This window comes from Monodelphis domestica, chromosome 3 (genome assembly GCF_027887165.1).
Source record: "Monodelphis domestica isolate mMonDom1 chromosome 3, mMonDom1.pri, whole genome shotgun sequence".
Lineage (NCBI taxonomy): Eukaryota > Metazoa > Chordata > Mammalia > Didelphimorphia > Didelphidae > Monodelphis > Monodelphis domestica.
The window spans coordinates 417,851,945-417,878,421 of record NC_077229.1 but is presented as its reverse complement, the minus strand read 5'-3'; the positions used below and the strand labels follow the sequence as shown (position 1 = coordinate 417,878,421).

At 36.8% G+C, this 26,477-nt stretch overlaps 1 protein-coding gene across 11 annotated transcripts in view; it reads right to left on the bottom strand.

The window, feature by feature from the left end:
• The window catches only part of ARK2N (arkadia (RNF111) N-terminal like PKA signaling regulator 2N), a 98,256-nt gene that overhangs the window by 55,707 nt on the left and 16,072 nt on the right, over window positions 1-26,477 (bottom strand). For 2 of the 11 annotated variants that reach the window (XR_463918.3, XM_056824387.1), the window contains exon 1: window positions 3,070-5,977. The exons of 2 other annotated variants lie outside the window; for them this stretch is intronic. Coding sequence is in view for 4 of the 9 variants with exons in the window: in XM_056824387.1 (XP_056680365.1) it covers window positions 3,070-3,115 (46 nt within the window). In the remaining 5 variants the exon portion in view is untranslated. Of the gene's footprint in view, window positions 1-3,069; window positions 5,978-11,362; window positions 12,621-26,477 lie in introns of those variants that run through there. 7 more of the 11 variants (XR_463920.3, XR_008917831.1, XM_056824385.1 and 4 more) reach the window with 5 other exon arrangements.

Sequence of the window (26,477 nt, the reverse complement as noted above, 5' to 3'; positions counted from 1 at the left end):
CCTAGCTTCAACACATTCTGGTTGTGACCCTGAGCAAGTTCCAACTACTCTGAGCTTAAGGCTTTTTGGTCCATATATCAGGGTTATAATAAAGCCACTGGTTACTTCATAGGCATTTTATAAGAGCTACATAAATGTGAGCTACTTTATTCACAGACTTCAAATAGATCCCCAACACAGAAAATTCCACATTCTAACCCACTAGTTCTTTACAGCAATTCATTCTTGTTAAATTCTCCAGAGAAACCACCCAATTGCACAGAAGGTCTTTCTCTAGGTATTGGTATTATGAAGAGAAGCAAAATGATGAAGAAGAGGAGGAGAAGGGAGGAGGAGGAGGAGGAAGAGGAAAAAAAGAACACGAAAATGTGTTCTATCACAAGAAATACAATGCCTTGAAATAAATGCTGAAGGAAGGAGAAAAACAAGAGAGATCAAGAGACAGAGTGGTTATGCCACAACTATTCGTAAATATTAAGAATTTGAAAAGAATGTTGGGTTTTAGGTCTTGAAAAAATTTGTCAGAGAATTTTAAAAAAAGGTTTTAATTTCCCCTGTCACAAAGTATAGAGAAAAGTATATCCTTGTAGCAGACACATTTAATAAAAGTGTATATTGAGCATGCCTTGAAAATAAGATACGTATCAATTTTAAAACTTTATATGGAAACATTAATTGAATAATATTCTTTCTGGTCAATAAACATTTATTAAACACCTACTAGTTCAGGCTCTATGCTAAGTACTAGAAATTCAAAGACAAAAAAACAGTCTCTGCTTTCAAGAAGCTTACAGTCTAATGGGGGAGACAACATACAAATGACAATGTACAAACAAGGTAAATAGAGGAAAAAATTGGAGATCATTAATAGAAAGAAAGCATTAAACTTTAAAAGGATCAGGAAAGGCAGCACAGAAGGTGGGATTTTAAGTTAAGACCTAAATAAAGTATAAAAAGCCAGGATATAGGGAATAAAGGAGAGAGGTGCAGGCATAGGAAATAGCCATTAGAAACAATCATAAGCAGGAGATGGTGTGTCCTCTAGGACAAAGAGTAAGGAGATAGTGTTACTGGATCACAGAGTGGGTAGGGGGGGGTTAAATGTAAAAAAATTTAAATAGTAGAAAAAGAACAAATTTTGAAGAGCTTTAAAAGTCAATTCAGGGAGGGGGACAGCTGAGTGGCTCAGTGGATTAAGAGCCAGACCTACAGAGGGGAGGTCCTAGGTTCAAATTTGGCCTCAGACACTTCCTAGCTATGTGACCCTGGGCAAGTCACTTACCCCCCACTGCCTAGCCCTTATGATTCTTCTGCCTTGGAACCAATACACAGTATCAATTGTAAGATGGAAGGTAAGGGTTTAAAAAAAAAAGTCAGTGGGAAAATTTTATATTTGATCCTCAAAGAGTGAGCCACTGGAATTTAATGAATAGGGGGAATGGTAGGTTTGACAGCTGAGTGAAGTAAGACAGAATCAAACTGGGGAGACACTTGAGACAGAGAGGCCAACCAGTAGGCTATTGCAGTAGCCCAGACATGAGGAAATAAGGGTTTGCACCAGGGTGGTTGCATGATTACAATGACAGAGAAGAGAAGGTGGCATATACAAAGGAGGTTATGAAGGCAAAAGTGATGAACTTGATCATTGTTTAGATATGGAATGTATAAGTGAGAAAGAAAACAAGGGTGACATCTAGGTTTTGAGAGTAGATGCCTAGGAGGGCAGGAGTACTCTCCCACTAATAGGGAAGTTAGGAAAAGAAGAAGGTTTGATAGGTTGCATTTAAGGGTTTGCATATATTGAATTTAAGACATTTATGAGACATCTAGTTCAAGATGTTCAAAAGGCAATTGAAGATGCAATCTTGGAAGTCAGGACAGAGATTAGAGCTAAATAAATAATGATCAAATAAGTTTATATATTACACTAGAAATGAATGATCATGTGACCATATTAATTTGGTACTGGTAAAAAATTTTTACATAATAATTATAACCCAACAGGCTAAACCTCCAAAGAAGTTTTGGCAGTTAAAGGTCATTGTATTAGCATTAATTCCCAAATGGAATGCAGCAGGACCAAGGAGTGATTATGGCAGAGTGGCAATCAGATTTACTTGCTTAAGCTCTACCAAGCACTAGCTTTCAAATCAGGAAAGGCAGGCTCTTTTATTCACCATCTCTCAGCCACTGCTGACTCTGCTCTGTTCCATCTTTCCTTGACTAACCTGAGCAGTATAGTTGAGGTCAATTTATTCTAGAGGAACCAGCAAGGAATGAATGTGGCAGTAATGTCTAAGGTGAATTAAAGAAATAGGAACCACAAGAAAGCACCTAGTATAACCTATAGGTGGTTTTGTTCCTCCTTGGGCTAAAAACTATCAATGTAACTCCCAAAATATCAGGAACAGCTCAAAATAATGTGGCTCTATATGTACATTGACCAAAAAAATTTTTTAAATTAAAAATCTAAACCCCTGAGAACTTTTAAGTACTCCAAACCACTATTTTAAAAAATCCTTCATTTCCCAAGTATTTACCTAATACTATCAGAGGCAAAACTGGAGCCTACATGAAAGAATGAAACTCTGACAGTCCTTAACACAACCAGGCATATAAAAATCCAGTATAAAGCTAAAGAAGATGCCTTCTTTTACATGTGGGTGCTACCAAAACAATAGAACATCATTGGATAAGGCAAAAAAAAGGTGAATAATTTTACTAAACAAGCTTTTAAGTATTCTAAAATGGAACCTCAATTAAGGAAAATAGAGATAGCATCATCAATTAAATAAGATCTTTGATTAACTAAGAACTAACCCACTCACTTGCCCATTACCTCTGGAACCCTTCCAAATATATGCAATTACACTGGTTTCTAAAAACCATATATTACAGAAATAAAACATTTTTCAACCACAAATCTTTCATCCAGCAACAAAGCCAATAACTACAATGTTAGGCTTTGAAATAAGTAATAAAAATAAAATTACTTATCACTAATAAGAGCCCACATTTGCAAAAGAATATTTGACATTTATATATTACTTTAAAGTTTTAATGGCTTACAAAGACTTGTAATCACATCATATGACATTGGTAGTGCTATCCCCATTTTTTTGATAAAGACTCAGAAAGAGCTGAAGTATTCTGACTCTTAAGTCCAGGGTTCCTTTTGTTATAACTTTCTTCATTAATTATATCAAGCAGAGCAAACCTAAAGGAAATAAAATCACATGGTAATGTCTTTATACAAGAATCAGAAATGTCTAGGGGCATCTAAGTGGCTCAGTGATTGAGAGCCAGGCCTAGAAAAGGGAGGTCCTAGATTCAAATCTGGCCTCTGACACTTCCTAGCTGTATGACCCTGGGCAAGAAACTTAACCCCCAATGCCTAGCCCTTATAAACTGCTCTTCTGCCTTAAAACCAATATAGTGGTACCTTGAGACACAATTTTAATTTGTTCCATGGCCAAGCTTATAACATGTCAAATCAAATTTCCCCATTTAAATTAATGGAAATGTAATTAATCCATTCTAGCCCCCCAAAAAAACACAAAAAATTTTTGTTTTATATGCTTTTAAATGCAAAAAATGTACTTTGTGAAAAACAAATAAATATATTGCTAGATAATAAGAAAGAATGTAAAGAAATTAATTTGCTTATGAAATGCTATTTACCTTCAACGTCAAGCAAAGATGCTGATGGAGGTTTTCATTTCATGTGCGATATATCATTTAACATAACTTACTCTCTACACACATAATGCTATATTTAAATGCATAATTGACCATAAAAATTACTTATGGTATGTAGCTTTATTGCTAAACTTAATTGCTACTTTTTAACTTTAATTATCATTTTCTTCACTGAATTTTGACTGTTTTGCCACACTTTCCTTGATTTCACTTAAAGGCTGTTTCTACAAAAACCTTTCTAGGGAAGCATGTTTCTTCTTCCCTTTCAGGATGTTTCAATAATGTGTGAAACAAGTGTCGTTATACAGCTCAGAAGCATTACCTGTTTCAACTTTTTCTGGGTGTGTCTTTTCAATAAACTGTTTAATTTTTTCCCAAAATCCTCAACATTTCCTTAATCTCACTTGTACTGATTACTCATCCACCTCAGACTCCTCCCCACTAATTTCCTGCAAAACCTCTGTATGTTGCTACTGCTTTAACTCATTCAATTCCTCCATTGTCAGGACCCATGATTAGAAGTTAAGAAATTTGCCCCCAAAACTGATAAAGACAAAAATAAAGAGGAAAAAGCAATTCAATACAGGTGCTCAAATGGCCAGATAAACACTGAACTAAACGAGACAGCTTTGTGGAACTTGTGAAACCAAACATCCAGCAACCTATCTAGTAGAGTGTGGTGGAAGCTCGTGATTCAAATATCCACTCGACTTAAAAGCAAAAAATTCTGATTGTGACTGCTCATAGCTCAAATTGCTCATGACTTCAGGTGCTCATGTATCAAGGCACCACTGTACACAGTATTGCTTCTAAGATGGAAAGTAAGGGTTTAAAAAAAAAGAATCAGAAATGTCAAAAATTAAATGTGATTAAAACTGTAAGATGCTAGAAAGAAGAAAAGAGTAGGTTTGTTTACACAGAACCTAAAAAACAGCAGACACTTCTTAAAAACAAACTATTTTTTACTGATAAACAATAAGAAGTGGAAATTAGGATAAGTGTAACTGTATAATTCTCAAATTTTTATGGTTTATCTATGCTATGCTGTGTGCTAAAAAGAAAGGAGGTAGTCCCTGCCCTTAAGAGAGCTAACTCATACAAAGCAGCAAATGTTTAATGCCAAATGTACAAAATGCCAAGTGCTAAAGAAATTAGGCAAAGTGTAAAATTACTGTAGGAAGGTTGGGAGGAAGAGAGAGGGGAGGTGTGGCTTGAAATGGATCTTGATCTGATAGGAATTGGATGGGAAAAGCCACTTCAAAGCAGGTGAGATTCCACAGGCAAAGGTTGGGGAAGAAGTAATCCATGTGTGTGAACAGGACAATGAGATGATCACACTAGTTGAAGCACAGGGTTTGTGTAGGGAAATACTATATGACTATTTATACAGGTAAGATCATTGTAGAAATTTTAAAATAATATCAAATAGAAAATAGCATGTACACTTTAGTTACTTAAACTATGAAGAAAACACATACATGTATATTAATAAAGGCTGGAACAACTAATGGAAAAAAGGAAACTTAGAAAAATGAAAAAGTAATACAAAAGCAAAAGACTTGCCATTAAACACCAGGATTTGAGACCCAGATCTCAACTTTCATATGATCTTTAGCAAAGTGACTTAATAAGTTATGCTTCTCTCAGAGCTTCACTTTCCTCTTTCATAAAAATGAAGATGTTAAAACGTATATACTACCTATCTCCTAGGGCTGTTATGAAGCTTAAATGAGATTACATATGCAAAGGTCAAAACCAATCTATAGAACAATAAGAGAAAACAATACAAGGAAATAGCATATTGCCAAAAATGATTTATACATAACATGAAAGAGGACTAACAAGGACAAGGACTAACAAAAAAGACATCATAAAGGAAACATATGAACCAATCAATCCATCAATAAATATTTATTAAACACATACTATATACCAGGCCCTGTACTAAACAAAAATGCTAGATATACAAAAAAGAGGCAAAAGAAAATCTCTGCCCTCAGGGAGCTTAAAATCTAATGGGGAAGACAACATATAAGCAAATATGCAAAGGAGACTAAATAGGAATTTTAAAAGGGGGGGGGGGGACTGGAATTAAGTTTGGTGGCAGCAGGTGGCTCAGTGGATTAAGAATCAGGCTTAGAAACAGGTTCTTGGGTTCAAATCGGACCTCGGACACTTCCTCGCTGTGTGACTCTGGGCGAGTCACTTAACCTCCATTGCCTAGCCCTTAACACTCTCCTGCTTTAGAATCAATACACAATATTGATTCTAAAACAGAAGATAAGGGTTTTTTAAAAATAAAAATAAATTAATAAAAGTTCCTTTCATCAATATAACAAATATTAATCACCTCCTATACACAAAGCACTGTGTTAAATTCTAATTATTACAAGATGATTAATGATGTAATCTCACCCTCAAATTAATTTTAAATCTATGAAGTGAATCAACTAGATAGGGGATTAGACATTTTCTCTGATTTCAAGACCTCTCAAACCTCTCCATAACAGATACTATGTACCTAAGATGAAGCATTCTTAACTATCTCCATGATCTAAGTCGTAGAAATGCAAAAAGAAGTTTAAAAAAATCCTTCAAAATCCCAGAACTGATTCTTTAACCCTGAGCTCACTCAGCACTCCTCACTCATTTCCCATTCCAACAAATAGGCTTACAACAAAACTTCGACCTGTACACCTCAGAATCATCTCCCTTTCCAGTGTCAGTGACCCTGGCTCCAGGTTACTGGTTTATTAGGACCTCAAAAGCCATTCTGTCCACAACCCTTTAAGACAAAAATGCTGTCAGAGACTTCGAGCTGGAAGCGCCAGGGCTTCAAAGCTCTGAACTGCCAGAGCCAGGGAAAACAGTACAGAAAACAGAGGAAGAGGAGTAGGACCAGTTACCAGGACTGGACCCTGTGCATAGGAAAGGGAGATATAAGACTCCACCAAGTTTGGACACCCCAAAAGTCATTTGGAGAAAAGACCTAGGTTGGTGAACTGTGAATTGCCCATTGTAAGAGAAGGTAGAAAAGTGTTGAGATCTAACCCTCCAAAGAAATCAATCATCAGAGAGGGCAGTTAGGAAGTGTGTGATAAAGGAAAATGGGGGTGGGGGGTGGTAAAGAGCACACAACTGAAAATACCAAAGATGCCAGGAAGAGAAAAATTCAATTAAGAAAAAACTCAAAAGACCTTGGACATAAACAGATAAATAAACAGGAAAAAGTAACAAAAGAATCCCATCTTATCTCATAAATGCATTCAGGTACATGTAAACCAATACTGTAAAATAAAGGAAAATGATCCAACATTTCATGAGACTGAGTACTCTGTGGAATTTGAGGAAAATGTGGGACCACAATATACTATCCCTGAATAGATTAAAGAGAAATGAGAATTATGGGAGCAGAATTTATGTCCTACACAGTAAAAAATATTGAACAGAATCAACCAAGACAAACCTCACCAAAAAAACAAAAGGGATTAGGAATGCAAATGCTCAGAAGTAAAGGACAACCTAAAAAAAGAGGTGTAAAAAACAATAGCATTAAAAGAAAATATGCTCTCTATGTAAACAAAACATTCAGATCTCAAAGACAGGACACCCAGAGATAATCAAAGGATCATAGGTTCCCAGGAGGAATAAAAGACAAAACCTTAATAACAAAAATAAGGAATAATAGAAGAGAAAGGTCCAGAATATTAAGAAAATTTAAATTCCAATAGAAAGAATTCATAGCCTCCAGAAAAACAATCCAAGACCATAAATTCTAAGATACATAGTGGTTAAGTTTCACAATTCAATAAAGAAACAAATTCTCCAAGCAGGAGAATATCTTTCAAATACAAAGAAAATGCCATTTGAATGAGGAGAGACCCTCTCAGCACCCACTGGAAAAAGGTTAAAGGAATAGTGGGTAACCAGTGTGACCTATCCTGCAAATCCGAGTTTACCCCTAAGACAAAAATGGGCAGTCAATTTTTTTTTAATTTCAAACATTTTTAGAAAGAAAACCATAACTGAAAATATTGTTTGCCTCTCAGAAATCCCAAACAATAGAAATGCAGTAAGAATGAATAAATGCAGCAGGCAAGGGCAGTGATAACAGCAATAATAAGACTAAAAAAGATACTGCTTTCTAAATATACACAAGGAAACAGGAGTGAAGGCAGAAAACTGGCAACAGTAAAGAGGCAGGGAGTATTATGGACAAAACCTAGCAACACTCTACCTATAGCTGAATGCTTCTTTAGTGGGACTATACATTACAACATGGGAAGGTACATAAAGAGAGAGGGAGGAGAACAGGGGGACATGGTGGTGCTAGCAATGAAGGGAATGCCCTGTTTGTGGTCTCAGAAAGAGAAGAGCAGCTCTCTTTATGGTGGCAAAGAACTGGAAACTAAAAGGGATGTCCCTCAATTGGAGAGTAGCTGAACAAATTGGGTATATGATGGTGATGGAATACTATAGTGCTATAAGGAATGGTGAATAGGATAATTTCAGAAAAATCTGGAAAGACCTACGTGAACTGATGCACAATGAAATAAGCAGAACCAGGAAATCAATATAAACAGTAACTACAATATTGTAGAACTATCAAATGTAATATACTTTGCTACTAACAGCAATACAACAATCCAGGACAATTCTGAGGACTTCTGAAAAAGAATGCTATCTACCTCCAATGAAAGAACTGTTGGAGTAGGAATGCAAATGAAAACATATGATTTATCATTTGTTTATTTGGGTATGTTTTAGGGTTAGGGGTTCTATAACATTATTCACTAACAAAAATTAATAACATAAAAATGTGTTTTGCATAATAATACATTATAACCCAGGCTGAATTGCTTGTCAGCTCCAGGAGGGGGGAAGGGAAGAATGGAGGGCAACAATATGAATCATATGACTTTGGAAAACGTATGTGGAAATTTGTCATAATAAATAAATAAATTTTTAAGGAGAGCTAACAGGACAGTGGGGGGAGGCACTTCTAAAAGGGGAAATAAAGGAAAGAGGCCTTACTCTGGAGTGAGAAGGGGGTTCCACTAGTAAATACGCTGATGGGTGAAGAGAAATGGTCACTGAAAAGCAGTAAGGATGGTATACACTAGATGAAGTCTGCAGGATTTAGTGCTTCAAAAGTCTACTTGTCCAGGAAGGAAGAGTTGGAAGCCCTGAAGGAGTGGAAGAGAATGGAAAAAGGGAAGAGATTTCCTTGTAAGTGTAGGAAAAAAAAAAGGTCAACAAGATAAGACATAGACCAATGGTGGGCTATATAATCAGGGACATGGTCAGGGAAAGGCTCTGCATTGTTCATTGGCATTGTTCTAGAAATAAGAAATAATGGGAAAGGAGAATCCATGGGACAAGCCCTATAAGGCAGTAGCAGAAAATGTCTATAGAGTCTAGAATGGATAACTTTAAGTTTTGATAGCATGAAGAATATAGAGCAAAGAGAGATGCCAGATAATTGTAGGGTTCAAGAATCAGAAAATGGGAAACAGAAAGATGATGAGGGAGGGATATATGTGGTTACGATAATGATGTAAAAAACTGAAAATATCAATAAAAACTTATTACAAGCAAATAAACAAATGGGTGAAAGATCTATTGAGGGACAAGATACAACAGGAGCAAGGAAAGGCATATATGTGTATATATGTATGTGTGTGTATATATATATATATATATTTTTATATATATATATATATATATACATATATACACACATACATATATACACATGTATTCCCAATCTCTTCTTCCTACAAAATGAATGGATCTCTGGCTTTCCCCTCAAAATATCATCTTTAATCATCTCTTTAATATTAACCATTCCTCTTATCTCACCCCAACTTTACCTGCCTAAACTTCAATTTTCTGTAAAGGCATCAGTCAGTAAGTATTTATTAAGCACTCATATGTGGCAGGCACTGTGCTAAGTGTTATAAGTGTTATAGATATAAAAGAGGTGAGAAACAGTACCTACCCTCAAGGAGCTTTCAATCCAATATAAGACACAAATAACAAATTATGTACAAATAAGTCATATATAATATAAATAGGAAATAATTAACAGATAAAGTACTGGAATTCAGGAGTTCGACTGTAGCTTCCTGTAGAAAACTGGATTTTGCTTGGAACTTAAAAGGAGGCCAGGGAAGCCAATACATTTTAGAAGGAAAGCATTCCAGACATTGGGGACAATCTGAGAAAATCCCTAGAGGGAGAGTTAGGAGTATGTTGTTAGTAGACCAGTCAGGAGGCCAGTATAACTAGATCAAGATCATGGCAGTCTGGAAAGGTAAGAGAGGGCTTGCTAGGGAATAACAGACTTTGAATGTCAATCAGAGCATTTTATATTTGATTCTAGAGGCATAAGAAGAAACCAATGGAGTTTACTGAGTAGGGAGTGATATAATCAGATCAACACTTTAGAAAATCACTTTAGTAGTTATATGAAGGACAGACTAGAGTAGGGAGAGACTTCAGGCAGACCTAACAATAAGCTAGTATAAATAGTCCATAAGTGAGGTAATGAGGGCCTCCCAGGAGTGGTAGCAGTGTAGGTATAAAAAAGGGAGAAATATTCAAGAGATGTAACAAAGGTAATGGCAAAAAACTGAATATAGGGAGGTAAAGAATAGTGAGGATTCATGGATGACACCTATGTTTTGAGCCTAAGGGATTAGGAAGATAGTATTGTCCTCTACAGTAATGAGGAACTTAAGAGGATGAGGAAATGGGGAGAAAAATAATGAGTTTGGGACATGCTGAGTTTAAGATGTGTTCTGGAAATCTAGTTTGAATTGTCTAAAAAGGCAGCTAGAGAAGCAAGACTGGAGGTTCAGCAGAGAAGCAAGATAGGCAGTTTTGAAAATCATCAGCATAGAGAAGGCAATTAGATCCAAGAGAACTGAAGGTACACTAAGTGAAACGGTATAGAGGGACAAGAGAAAGGGCTCACAACAAAAGTTTGTGGGATACCTATGATTAGAGGGTGCGGATCTGCAGGAAGATCAATCATAGGAGACTGAAGAGAGGTGTGATGAATAGGAAGAGAATCAAGACAGCAGTGTCCTGAAAAACAAAACATGAGTATATCAAGGAGGAGAGATTAAACAAAACATGAGTATATCAAGGAGGAAAGATTAATCAAGTGTCAAGGGCTTCAGAGAGGTAGAGGAGAAGATTGAAAAAAAAAAGTCACCAATTGTGGCAATTAAGAGCTTTTGATAACTTTGGAGAAAGCTGTTTCAGCTGAGTCAGCAGCAGATTATAAAGACAAGAATAGTGAGAGAAAAGAAAAGTGGAGGTACCTACTGAAGATAGTCTTTTCAAGTTTAGTTACCAAAAAAAAAAGAGCAAACAGAAGAGATACAGGAAGAAATAAAAAAGGGAAAATAAGAACACATACCTCCTCAGAGGGTTGTTGTAAAGATTGAGAAATTGTTTATGTAAAGCACTTCACAGAAGCTATATGTAGAACTGTCATTATTACTATTCCATTGCTGTACCCATTTACAGAGTCAGAAAAAATGAGTACTATGTGCTTTACTTTTCCATCATCACTGAATAATCTCTTTATAATGTATTCCTTTGAAGTTCAGCACCATCAAATTATATCACAAATCTCTTGAGTCACTCTCACCTTCACTCATGACCTAGAGGCCACAGTTTACAATCTTCCCCTCTACCCCCAAAGCCTGGCTCAAGTTGTTGCTGGATAGGGAACAAGGGAAGGGAACAAGCATTTAATAAGTAGCTTCTACATGTCAGACACCTGTTAAGTGCTTTTACAAACACTGTCTATTTTGAACCTCACAATAACCTTGTGAGGTAGGCACTATTATTATTCCTATTTTACAGTTGCAAACACAGGCAGAGAGAGGTTAAATGACTTGCCCAGGGTCACACAACTAGAAAGTATCTAAATCTGGATCTGAACTCAGGTCTTCCTGATCCAGACTCAATATTTCTATCCAATTGTAATTCTTCCAAGAAGAAGGATATATTTCAAAAGGAATGTGATATAAAATAAACAATACCAATAAAATTATTTTTTGGTTATGCCATGTAGAAGTGAATTTTAGATTTACTCCACCCTGCTTAGTCTTTAGAATTTTAGCAACCAAGGAATGTATACACCCCCACTTAAGGATTAACTGTAGGGGAGGATGGCCTATGACCTGCATGTGTTAGCAAGTTACAAATCAGAAACAACTGACTGACCCCCTGGGCTGTCCTCTAAGCCAACCTTAAGACATCATTGGTACATGTAAGACAGAGAAAGTGATGTAAAGAACTGCCTATTATTTCACATCACTTCCTGTGAAAACACTCACTGCGGCGTTGGGAGCTTTTGGTGGCTTTTGGCGTGCTTGCAGTTTGGCAGACTTTGGCAGTGGAGGTCATTGGGAGTAGCTCTGTAGCATGATTTAGGTGAGGCTTTTTCCCTGAATCAGCCTTGGTGAGTGATTAAGGCTGACCCCCCCATCCCCCTTTCCTTTACCTCCTGAAGGCACTATCCTCTGAGGAGGCCTCATGGCTGGAAGCCAAGCTAGATTTAATCTTCTGAGAAAGCCCCTTGACTGAGGCCTCTGAACTTTCCTGGCTTATCCAGGCTGGAGAAAATCTTATACCCTTCACTTCTTTTCCTTCTTTTTAATTTCTTCCCTCTATTGTAATTAAACCACCATAAAATTCCAAACTGACTTGAGTATTTTATTGGGATGGAATCTGACAACCACTAATATAATATATTTAATCAACAACCCTAAATTTTACTTTAACACAGAGCTATTTATTAAAAAGAAAGCTCCAAGGTAGATTTTATACCAACTGGGCAATTCAATGAACTATTAAACTCTTCACCTTAACACAGGCATACTCACTTTAAATCAATCTAAAACATAAGCATTTGAATTACCAAAATATATATATATATTAAATGATTATCTGCTTTACAAATTTATCACCATTTTCCTTTAAAGACAAAATTTCACCAATACATTTGAGTATTGGGAGTTGAAGGGAGCCTTACAAGCATCTATTCCAAGCTTTTTATCCTACAAATGAAAAAACTAATGTCAGTGAGAGCTAAAGTGACTTGTCCATGACTGAATAGCTAAAGAGAAGTAAAACCTGATGAGCTATTTCTACTTTATCACTAGTGTCAAAGGCAATTAAACTGAAACACCTGAAAATTTTACTTCACTCCAATAATGTCCATATAATTCAATGTCCAAACTGTTTTATCCTTTGAAAAAAAAAAAAACAGCTTCGTATGGGAAAGAAAAGCCAGACACAGAATCACAGGATTTCAGAGCTGGGACCTGGTTTCATGGTCAGATTCTAAAGTGTCAAAATGGGAGATCTAGAGTCTTAATCTTGACTCTAGGCACTTACATTGCATACTGAAAATATTCTATAGCCTTAATGGCATGCATGCCAAAGAGGAGAAGCACATATATCATCACTCCCCATAATTAGTTACTAGAAAGGAAGATGTACTTGAGCAGCACTGCTCCCTTTTCCCACTACACAGCACCTCCCCCCACCCCTCTGCCCAGCAGTTCAATGAAAGCACTTATCCCCTCCCGAAGCAGAGCACTGGTGTCACCTCCCTCCTTTTCTCCCTCCCCTGCCTAGAGTAAAGGGGGCCTATGCAGTGGGGGAAAGGGAGGGAGAGAGGCAAAGAAGGATGACCTACAAAGAAAAGCATATAAGAAGGAGAAGTTCGACCAAAAAGCCAGGGATGAAATTCAATCTTTAAAAATTAGAATCCAACAACTAGAAGCAGATGAGTTCACAAGGCAGCAAGAGTCTATAAGACAAAATCAAAAGAATGAAAAAAATCGAGGAAAATATGAAACACCTCATTGACAAAACTGCAGACCTGGAAAAGAGACCCAGGAGAGACAATTTAAGAATTATTGGACTACCAGAAGATCATGACAAAAGAAAAAGCCTGGACATCATTCTACAAGAATCTATCCCAAGAAAAATGTCCCAACATTCTTGAACAAGAGGGGAAAAGGGGACATTAAAAGAATCCACAGATCACCTCCTGCATTTATTCCCAATTGACAATGCCCAGGAATGTTAATTCCAAATTCAAGAACTGCCAGACAAAGAAAAAATATTACAAGCTGCTAACAAGAAGTCATTCAGATATCATGGAACCACAGTTAGGATCACACAAGATCTGGCTACATCTACACAGAAGGACCAGAAGGCATGAAAGATGATATTCTGGAAAGCAAAGGAACTGGGTCTAAAACCAAGAATCAACAACCCAACCAAACTGACTATATTCTTGTAGGGGAAAGTATGGTCATTTAATAAAATAGAAGACTTTGAAGCATTCATAAAAAAAAAAGACCAGACTTAAACAGAAGATTTGATGCCCAAACACAGAACAAGAGAATCACCAAAAGGTAATTAAGAAAGGAAAAAAAATAAAAACTTTTTTAAGAGACCCAATAAGTTCAAATGATTTGTATTTCTATAAGAAAGGATATTGGTAACTCTTAAAAATATATATATATACACACACACACATATATGGGGTATACGGGGTGCTCAGGGAAGGCTAATATATCTGGTATGGAGGGCTTGTCGTGCCCTTCTAGGGCAACTCTCCAGCCACTGACCCTCCCCTGACACCCAGCTCTCACTTGTGGCTCCCAGTAGCTGCTAGCATGTGGCAGCGGCCACACCCCGGGCAACGGCTTCGACAGGCCGGCTAAACCTTGTGAGGGTAGCCATCGGGTTGTCGTTGACCCCTGGTGAACTAGGGCTTTGCTCACCCAGCATGTGAAGACTGCTTCGGCGGAACAGGCGGAAGAAACCAACAAGGAGGTTCAACAGCTGAGATGGCGATGCAGCAAGGCACTGTGGAGTGCTTAGGGCATGATGGAGCACAAAAGACAACACGGGCATCCAATGCAGCTGAGGAAGTCTCCACGTGTAACGACTTTTCGTGCCACTGGACCCAGGCTTCCAACGCCGACAGAGTGGGACTGTCTCTGTGCATCGAATTTTTCACTTAAATCTTCATGCACAGGTGTCTTTGTGCACAAAAACGCACAAAGACAATCGTCATCCTCGGTTCGAGAGACAACCAAGATACATATATATATATATATATAAAACTAGAGGCAAAAAAAGGATAATACTAAGAGAACTGGGAAAAGAAACAAAATAGGGTCATTTATATTTCATAAAGAAATGCATGGCAGGAGCGGGAGAGAAGACCAATACAATAGAAGGGTGAAAGAGATTGGAGACAGGTAGTACTTAATTCTAACATGCATTGAAATTGACTCAAAAAGGGAAAAATAATCAGATTCATTGGGGCAGAGAATTAATTCATGCCCTATAGAGAAGTAGATGGGTATCAAACTGACTGGTGGGGAGGGAAGCAATACCAGGCAGAGAGAGTTGGGGGAGGGGGTAGTTTAAAAAGAAAAAACCTGGGGGAAGTAGGGTGGTGAGTGCAAAAAAGGGAGGGGAAAAGGGGGAGGGGTAATAGACCTTAAAGAAAAATAAGAAGGGAAGAGATGGGAAGAGAAGCAAAATAAGGGTGGGGATTAGGGGGACTGATTAGAAGCAAACCACTGGTGTAGAAGGAAATAATGGAAGAGGAAAGGTCAGGGCTAGGAGTAGAAATCAAAATGTTGAGAAATACACAGCTGGTAATCATAACTCTGAATGTAAATGGAATGAACTCACCCATAAAACGCAAGCGAATAACAGAGTGGATTAGAAACCAAAATCCTACCATATGTTGTCTATAAGAAACACACATGAGGCAGCTAGACACACACAGGATAAAGGTAAAAGACTGTAGCAAAATCTATTGGGCATCAACCGATAAAAAGGAAGGAGTTGCAATCATACTATCTAACAAAGACAAAGTAAAAATAGATCTAGTCAAGAAATAGGGAAGGTAATTACATCCTGATGAAAGGCAGTATAGACAATGAGGAAATATAATTGTACTCAACATGTATGCACCAAATAGAATAGCATTCAAATTTTTAAAGTAGAAACTATTGGAGCTTAAGGAGGAAACAGATAGTAAAACTATACTAGTGGGAGACCTGGACCTTCCTCTATCATAGCTAGATAAATCAAACCAAAAAATAAATAAGAAAAATGTAAGGAATGTGAATGAAATCTTAGAAAAATTAGAGTTAATAGGTATGTGGAGAAAAATAAATAGGGACAAAAAGGAATACACCTTTTCAGCAGCACATGGTACATTCACAAAGATGGACTATATACTAGGATATAAAAACATGAAAAACAAGTGCAAAGAGCAGAAATAATAAATGCCATCTTTTGAGGTCATAATGCAATAAAAATAATAATTAGTAAGGGTATATAGAAAGGCAAATCAAAACTAGTTGGAAATTAAGTAATATGAATCTCCAAAATCGGTTAAAGAACAAACCACAGAAACAATAATTTCATTGAAGAGAATGACAATGATGAGACATCCTATCAAAATCTATGGTATACAACCAAGCAGTACTCAGGGGGAAATTTATATCCTTGAGTGCATGTATTAGCAAATTAGAGAAGGGAGAGGTCAATGAATTGGGCATGCAAATGAAAAAACTATAAAGAGAACAAATTAAAAATCCCCAGGTGAAAACTAAATTAGAAATCCTAAATATTAAAAGAGAAATTAATAATAAAATAGAAAATAAAAGAACTATTGAATTAATAAATAAGACTAGAAGCTGGTACTTTGAAAAAACAAATAAAATAGACAAAGTACTGGTTAATCTAATTTTTAAAAAAGGAAAGAAGAAAACCAAATTAACAGTATCCAAGGGGGGCAGCTGGGTAGCTCAGTAGACCTAGAGACAGGAGGTCCTAGGTTCAAATCTGGCAGCAGACACTTCCCAGCTGTGTGACCCTGGGCAAGTCACTTGACCCCCATTGCCTAGCCCTTACCACTCTTCAGCCTTGGAACCAATACACAGTATTGATTCCAAGATGGAAGGTAAGTCCCCCCAAAAAAAATAAATAAATGAAAAAACGATATCCACGATGTAAAGGGAGACCTCACCTCTAATGAAGAGGAAATTAAGGTAATCATTAAAAACTATTATGTCCAATTATATGGCAATAAATATGATAATCTGGGTGATGAGGGTAAATACTTAAAAAACTATAAATTGCCTAAATTAACAGAAGAAAAAGAATACTTAAATAATCCCATATCTTAAGAAACTGAACAAGTCATCAAGAAACTCCCTAAGAAAAAATCCTCAGGGCCAGATGCATTCACAAGTGAATTCTATCAAACATTTAAAGAACAACTAACCCCAATATTATACAAACTATTAGACAAAATAAGCAAAGGAGTTCTACCAAATTCCTTTTAATGACACAAATATGATACTGATTCCAAAGCCAGGCAAAATCAAACACAGACAAAGAAAACTACAGACCAATCTCCTTAATGAACATAGATGCAAAAATCTTAAATAGAATACTAGCAAACCAACAAAAATCACATGATTATCTCAATAGATGCAGAAAAAGCCTTTGATAAAATACAACACTCATTCCAATTGAGAACACGAGAAAGTATAGGAATAGAAGGACCTTTCCTAAAAATAATAAACAGTATATATTTAAAATCATCAGGAAGTATTATCTGTAATGGAGATAAATTAAAAGCCTTCCCTACAGTAGGGGGATGGGGGGAGGGGAGGCAAAGAATATTAATCATGTAACTATGGAAAATTACTCTAAATTAATTAATTAAATAAAATTTCACTAGCCCAATAAATAAATGAAGGAAGGAAGTCTTCCCAATAAGTTCAGGAGTGAAACTAGGATGCCCATTATCGCCTTTATTATTTAACATGGTTCTAGAAACACTAGCAATTAGAAAAGAAAAAGAAATTAAAGGTATTAAAAAAGGCAATGAGAAGGCCAAACTATCACTCTGCAGATGATATGATGGTCTACTTAAAGAATCCAAGAGAATCAACTAAAAAGCTAGTGGAAATAATCAACAACTTTAGCAAAGTTGCAGGATACAAAATAAACCCACACAAGTCATCAGCATTTCTATATATCTCTAACCCATTTCAGCAGCAAGAATTAGAAAGAGAAATTCCATTTAAAATCACCCTAGACAATATGAAATACTTAGAAATCTATCAGCCAAGACGAACACAAGAATTATATGAACACAACTACAAAACACTTTCCACACAATTAAAACTAGATTTAAACAATTGGAAAAACATTTTCTCATGGGTAGGATGAACTAACATAATAAAAATAACAATCCTACCCAAATTAATTTCCTTACTCATTGCCATACCTATCAAACTACCTAGAAACTTTTTTATTGAATTAGAAAAAACTATACCAAAGTTCATTTGGAAGAACATAAGATCAAGAATATCAAAGGGGGAAAAAAAAACGAGGAGGGGACCTAGCAGTACCAGATCTTAAACTGTACTATAAATCAGTGGTCATCAAAGCAAAATGGTACTGGTTAAGAGACAAAAGGGAGGATCAGTGGAATAGAATTGGGGTAAATGACCTCAGCAAGACAGTGTATGATAAACCCAAAGATCCCAGTTTTGGGGACAAAATTCCACTATTTGACAAAAGCTGCTGGGAAAATTGGAAAATAGTATGGGAGAGATTAGGTTTAGATCAACTTCTCACACTCTACACCAAGATAAATTCAGAATGGGTGAATGACTTAAATATAAAGAAGGAAACTTTAAGTAAATAAGGTGAACAAAGAATAGTATACCTGTCAGATCTTTGGGAAAGTAAAGATTTCAAGACCAAGCAAGACTTGGAAAAAATTACAAAATGTAAAATAAATAATTTGAACTACATTAAATTTAAAAGATTTTGTACAATCGATGCAACCAAAATTAGAAGGGAAGCAACACATGGGGAAAAAATCTTCATAACAAAAACCTCTGACAAAGGGCTAATCACTCTTTTTTTTTTTTTCCAAACCCTTACCTTCTCTCTTGGAACCAATCCAGGCAGAAGAGTGGTAAGGATTGGGCAATGGGGGTTAAATGACTTGCCCAGGGTCACACAGCTAGGAAGTGTCCTAGGCCACATTTGAACCCAGGACCTCCCATCTCTAGGCCTAGCTCTCAATCCACTGAGCTACCCAGCTGCCCCCTAATCACTCAAATTTATAAGGAGCTAAATCAATTGTACAAAAAATCAAACCATTCCCCTATTGGGCAAGGGACATGAATAGGCAATTTTCAATTAAAGAAATCAAAACTATCAATAAGCATATGAAAAAGTATTCTAAATCTCTTATAATTAGAGAAATGCAAATCAAAACAACTCTGAGATACCACTTCACACTTAGCAGATTGGCTAACAGTTATGACAGCAAAGGAAGATAATAAATGTTGGAGGGGATATGGCAAAATTGGGACATTAATGCACTGCTGATGGAGTTTTGAATGAATTGATCCAACCATTCTGGAAGGAAATTTGGAACTATGCCCAAAGGGTGTTAAAAAGACTGCCTGCCCTTTGATCCAGCCATACCACTGGTGGGTTTATAACCCAAGGAGATGATAAGGAAAATGACTTGTATAAGAATATTCAGAGCTATACTCTTTGTGGTGGCAAAAAATTGGAAAATGAGGTGATGCCCTTCAATTCGAGAATGGCTGAACAAATTGAGGTATATGTTGGTGATGGAATACTATTGTGCTCAAAGGAATAATGAACTGGAGGCATTCCATGAGAACTGGAACGACCTCCAGGAATTGATGCAGAGTGAGAGGAGCAGAAGCAGGAAAACATTGTACACAGAGAATGATACACTGTGGCACAATTGAATGTAATGGACTTCTCTACTAGCAACAATGCAATGATCCAAGACATTTCTGAGGTACCTATGTAAACCTCAAAATTTCTTAGACTTATAAATGTTGGAAATTTCACCATTGGGAAATTTCATACTTGGAAAATTTCTTAGTGATAGTCTATTGGAATGTGAACCCCATTGGCATGGGAGGTTCCTCCTCCTCCCTTCTTAAGATTACTTTAGGACAGAAACCTTTTGCTGAACAATGGAAAGGGCTTTGACCTATGCTTAAGCATAGAACAGGAAGTTCTTTGAGTCATGATTGATTTTAGAATTGATACAATAGAGATACTTGGAATGACAGAACCAGGCCTTGGAAAATACAATTTCCACCCCACTCAGTCCTAACAGGATTTAGGAAGGGCTGCAGCATAGATCAAAATTTAATTATTCCAATCTCTACCCTACTCAGGGTAACAGGATGTAGGAAGGGCTGTAGCAAAGGATCAAAGATTTAATTATTTGAGAATATGACCTTCAACAGACATGTGCAAAGCCACAGACCTCTGGGCAGTCCTGGGTTAAGCTAGAGCCACCACTGGCACAGGAAAGACATGGACCGTGATTGGTAGATGTGAGAACTGAGGGGAGGGAACTTGGATGGTTTCCTTAAAGATAGAGGGGTCTGAGGACTGGGGGGTGGTTGGAGAGTTTTGGCTCTGAGTGGTTGGAGAGGTGCTCTGAGAAGCTTGCTCTGAAGGAAGCTGGAGGTGGAGGCCTCTGAGACTGTTTCTCCATTTTGGTCACGTGAGTAATAGGGACTGATCTCCTTTCTTTGCCCCAGCTATCTAAAGGGCTTGGGCCTTTTGGCCCAGCCTAAACAGAAGGGGTATTTAAGCCCTATTCCCTTCTCTCCCCTTTCTCTCTCCCTCTCTCTCTCTCTCTCTAATTCCTTTCTTCCTCCTGTTTGTAATTAAACTCTATAAAAGGTAATTCCTTGGCGACCTTAAATTAATATATATCAGTCTTTTAAAGTGATTTCCTTGTCACACCTATGAGAAAGAATGTTATCCATATCCAGAGAAAGAACTGTGGGAGTAGAAACACAGAAGCAAAACAACTGCTTGATCACATGGGTTGATGGGGACATGATCGGGGATGTAGACTCTAAATGATCACCCTAGTGCAAATATCAATAATATGGATTGATCTTGACACATGTAAAACCCAGTGAAATTGTGTGTCGGCTTTGGGAGGTGGGGGTAGTAGGAGGGAAGGAAAGAACATAAATCATGTAACCATGGAAAAATTCTCTTAATTAAAATTTTTAAAAATTTAAAAATAAAAAAGCAGGTCATTAATTAATGCTTTGACTTTTTCTTCTGTTCACATTCAATCTACAAAGAACAGAAACAAGGAAAATATGTGTAAATATAAACATCTATTATATATACTTTGATTTTAAGTATATATAAAACAAAACAGGAATAACCAAATTGCCCTGTTTGTGTCTCTCTTCCAAACATCATTCTATTCTCTTCAGGGGTTTTTTTTAATTACACTTTCCTTTCTTTTCTTCTACCCCTCCTAAGCACTACCATTATATGCCAAGTTCACCCTCCTATTTCCCCTACTAGAAGCCATCCCTTCTACCAATTTACTCACGCAAAACAAATCAACACATTGGCCCTATACGAAAATGTATGTATTTCATAATAAAACTCTATTCTATCATGTAACTGTTAAGGAGTGGGAAGAAAACTTCATCATGATTCTTTTTTAAGTCATGACTACTCAAAATTTGGGGTTTTAAAAAATATTTTGTCATTGTATTCATATAAATTGTTCTATTATTCTGTTCATTATATTCTGCTCTGATTCATACAAGTCTTCTCAAGTTTCTATGAATCCATCATTTCCATTTCTCATGATAACATTACTTTACATTCATATACTATAATTTCTTCAGCTACTCCAACTTGTAGGTGCCACCCAATTTCTTGACTTTTACTTCCATGAACTACAGTTACTATTTTCCTTACCAAATTTGAAGTTTTGTGCAAGTCAGTTTGTTAATGGGCATTTAGTAAGCACCTCAGTGTGCCAGTGAGCACTGGGGATTCAAAGAAAAACAAAAGCCAATCCTTACTTTCAAGAAGATCATGATCTTATGAAATAAAGGTTAAATGTAATGGCTGGGTGTAGTTTACTTACAAAAATAGAGGGGAAACAACAAAGTAAAAAAATGTGAAAGACCTATACTAGCCAGGAGGACCAGTCGTGACTAATCACATGGCTTCCTCCCAGATGGAAGCTAGTCTCCTAGGAAACTAGGAAGGGAGTCAATCTTTTCACTCACCCAACCAAGTAGTCCAGGACTCAGAGTCTATGTTGAAGTCAGGATCCACGCTGCAGTCTCCAATGAGGTTTCCTCAAGGACTATCTCCAGGAGACACTCTCCACAAGACTCAACTTCACCAGACTGCCAGTCCAAGGAATTTGTGGCTTTTATGGTGTTTCCTATCCCTGCCCCTCTTCACAGGGGCCAATCACAGTTTCTAAAATTGTCACACCTCTCATTCTCTGAGGGTAGCAACTCTCCTCTTAGGATTCATACCTTTGGAACCACATGTTTCTGAATGTGTGAACTCTTAAAAGAAGTCAAATGTTTCTGGCTGTTTGAGTTAGAAAAAAAGGGTGGAACTCTTCCAAGTCTCTTGCTCTAAAGCAAGAATCCCCAAACTTCTTACACAGGGGGTCAGTTCACTGTCCCTCAGACTGTTGGAGGGGAGGACTATAAAAAAACTATGAGCAAATTTGTATACTGCTGTCTGGGATAGTGGAAGTTGCAGCGTTGGCTGTGATGGACACAGTAAGGAATCCCCTCCCCCAGATCACTGCTCACCATGCTGATGTCTTCCATTGTGCAGCCACATAAGCCTTTGAATGGCACCTCTTTAGTTACTCTCAGAATAAGCCGCCACACAAAAAATTATGTCACCAGAAGTAGTACTGTACATGAGCAACACCGCTTTGAGGGGCCGCCACATGCAGTGCTACTCTCACTGACCACCAATGAAAAAGGTGCCCCTTCCGGAAGTGCAAGGGGGGCCGGATAAATGACCTCAGGGGCCCAGGGGTCATAGTTTAGGGACCTCTGCTCTAAAGTTTACCTCTAAAGGTGTTAACTCTCCACCTAGGAGTAAGAGTTTGTGGACTTCCCTTTAGGGTTAAGTATGGGTGTAATCGCTTTTGTTGATTAATTCAAAAGTAAACAAAGGAGAGTTAATCCCGTCTTCAGTCTAGTGAGGTACTAAGGGCACTTAAGTAATCATATTACAAAGTGTTAACTCCAATTAGGCAAAGAGAACAAAGGATTCCCTTTTCACAAGTGCAAACTCAGAATAGACCAAGAGAACCAAATATTTTCTTTCACAATGTGGAAACAATACACAAATAAAAATATATTCATGATAAACTGAGAATATTCTTAGAGGGAAAGCCATTAAGATTAGAGAAGATTGGATAATAATATGCTTTTAGCTGGCTTTGGATCTTCCCTCAGAGTTCTTCCAGCTACACCAGACTGGATCTTGTGCACTTAAAGTCACATACTGAAGACAAAGTGGAACTAGAATGCAATAGCATTGCTTCTAGCTTTCATATATCTAAAATACAATAAGGAGTTTGAGATTTTGTACAAGGAACTTCATGACACTTTAGGAAACTTTGCTATGGTATAGGTGAAAATGGTTAAAGTGGAAAACTTAACAACCAACAAAGTAATTTGTAACTGAGAATAATTACCATATAGGAAATGGAAATTATCAGACACCTCTTTTTCAGAGGTGGCCTACATCCTATTTCTATGAAATTTCTCATAAGTTTTTAGAAATGTACAAGAAAGAAATACAATGCACCATGATCAAAGAATTCTTCAATACTACAAATCAGAATCTCATCTTAAGCGACTGATCTATGTACTTGTACCAGCCCTATATTAAGAACAAGTCTGACATGGGAAAGCATGATGACCAAAAATGGACATCAAGCAATACAATTTTGCCAAAACCATTTCATTTTTAAGCTCAAACTCTCAATACCAGAATGAACTTTTCTCTTCCTATCAAAACACTTCAAGTCATCTAATATAGGCCCATTGTTACCTCATATATTTTCCTCCAAGATCACATCTCCACTTTTTTCCTCAGTTATATAATGAGTTATAAATCTCAACATCACTCTAGTAGTAAGTTTTTAAGTTGATACTAGCTACCTGTTCAGTATTTACTGCTAAAACCATGACCTTTCTTATTTGACAAAAATCACTAGGAAAATTGGTCATATATTTAACAGAAAATGTTTGGATCATTTTCACATTTCTACTAGAAGTTCTAAATGGATATTCAATTTAAATATAAAAGTAACATTATTTTAAAAAAAAACACCTCAAGGCAGGTAGGTAGCTAGCTCAATGGATAAAGAATTAAACCTAGAGACAGGAGGTTCTAGGTTCAAATCTGGCCTCAAAGACTTTCCTGATGTGTGATCCTGGGCAAGTCACTGCCCAACAGCCTTGGAACTAATACTTAGTATTGATTCTAAGACAGAGGGAAAGGGTTTTTAAAAAATATAACACCTACATAGTGGAGTGAGATCAAAAGAATAGAAGGAGATCCCTTTCACAATTGTTGCTAAGAAAATTCTAAACCAAAGAATATAGTGCTCATAAAAAGATAAAATAGATCATTTGAATAACATAAATTAAAAAGCAAAAACAAAACTAAAAAAAGTAAATTGGGAAGCATAGTTTTATCAAATAACTCAGAACAAAATCTGCTACAAGAAATTCATACAAGAATATGAAACCAAGAAATATTTCCTAGTAGTCAAGTGGTCAAAAGATATGAACAAATGACCTTCAGAATTAAAAAATGTAATTAATAAACAAAATATTATGCCAAATCACTAAAAAAATGAAAATTGTAACAATACTGGTTTCACCTCACATTAAATTAGCAAACATGAAAAAAACTCAAATAGTCAACATTGAATAAGTTATGGCAAGACAGTAACACTTAACAAATACTGGTAATGGAGCATTAAACTAGTCCAATCATTCCAACAATTTGAAATTCTTCAAGAAAAGTCACTAAATTATTCTAACTCTTTGACCTTGCCATTCATCTACTACCAGGCATAAAATAAAATGTCATCAAAGATGGATAGGAAAATCTCATATCTTATGAATAGCACTTTTGTGTAGCAGGTACAACAAATTTGAATTATTTAGAGAATTATATGAATTATAAGAATTATATGGGTTAGAATTATATGAACTTATGCAGAATGAAGAAAGCAGAATCAAGAGAAACTTTTCATGGTAAGGAAACACTAAAAAATAAAAATTCAGGTTAAAATAAATGATATTAATCAGAAGACTGATGAAATGTATTTTTAACCTCAGCATAAGGCTAAGGGATTATGGGTTTGGAAATAGTGTCAGTTTCACCTGCTTAACTGTTTTTATTATACAGTGGAGTTAAGGCATAGATAGAGATAGAGATAGAGATATAGGTATAGATATATAGATATAGATATAAGGTAATTTTTTAAAATAGGTAGCAATTTTTTTAAAGATTAATGAAGACTCCAAAAGGTTTCTTGCAGAAGTTGAGACTTGAATAAAGACAGGAAATGTAGGAAGCAGAATATTCTAGACATAGCAAACAGCTAATGAAAACACTCAGAACAAGGAGACTGAGAGTCTCAAGGGAGGAACAAATAGCAAGAAAGCCAATGTCATTGAATCGCAGATGGGTGGTGAGTAATAAAGTATAAAAAGACTGAAAAGGGCCTGGTTATGAAAGGCTTTTATAGTTGATCCTAAAGATAACAGGGAAACACTGGAATTTACTGAATTGGGGGAGTGGCATACTCAGACTTGTACATTAGGAAGATCAGTTTGACAGCTGAATGAAAGAGGATAAAATCAAATGAGGGAGACACTTGAGGCAGAGGGACCAACCATTAGGCTACTGCAACAGTGCAGGCATGAGAAGGCTTTGCATCAGGGTGGTTGCATGGTTACAGTATCAGAGAAAAGAAAGGGGCAAACAAATGAGGTTATTTGGGTAGAAATTACAGGACTTAAACACTGATTGAATTTACAGAATGAGAGAGTGAAATAACAAGGATGACATTTTGGTTTTGATCCGGGATGCCTAAGCACCTTCCCACAAACAGGGAAATTAGGAAGAAAGGAAGGTTTCGGGGAAAGACAGAGTTCAGGTTTGAGTTTATGAGACATCAAGCTGAAGATGTCCAAAAGGCAATTGAAGATGTGAGGCTGGAGGTCAGGATGGAGGTTTATTTGTTCAAAATGGCTACTTCTCACTCCCTGAAAGATGCCCTCTGTCATTGATCTAATAAGATGAAAACACAGGTAAAGCAGAGCTCTATACCAGATTTGGGCATACCACAGGAGTGGGTAATGACAGGTGATTAGGAAAGTTTTACAAAATCTAATCCTCCTGGAAGACCCTCTGGTATAACCCCTTGCTGAAGGAAGATCAATAAGGTCCAAACCAGGACTTTGCTAGTTCTCACAGAGATCTTCCTCCGGGACTAATCCTCTACCCACCAACCTAATTTCTTGTTTAAAGATCTGACTGCTACTGAATAAACAAACACTATTTATTGGGGATAGGATAACTATGTTGGGGTTAGGAAAGAGGTCAAACAGGAGTTCCCTAAGCTAAGACACAGAATGATGATGGGTCCTTTCAGCTTAGGCATCCAGCCAAAAGGACCAGCCTGGAAGCTTTCTCTGGCTTCTTGATTCCCCTATCCTGGCTATCCTAATCTGATGTTAAAGTAACAACAAATGTCTTTAGGTATAGCTGACACAGAGGGAGATCTTTCTGTC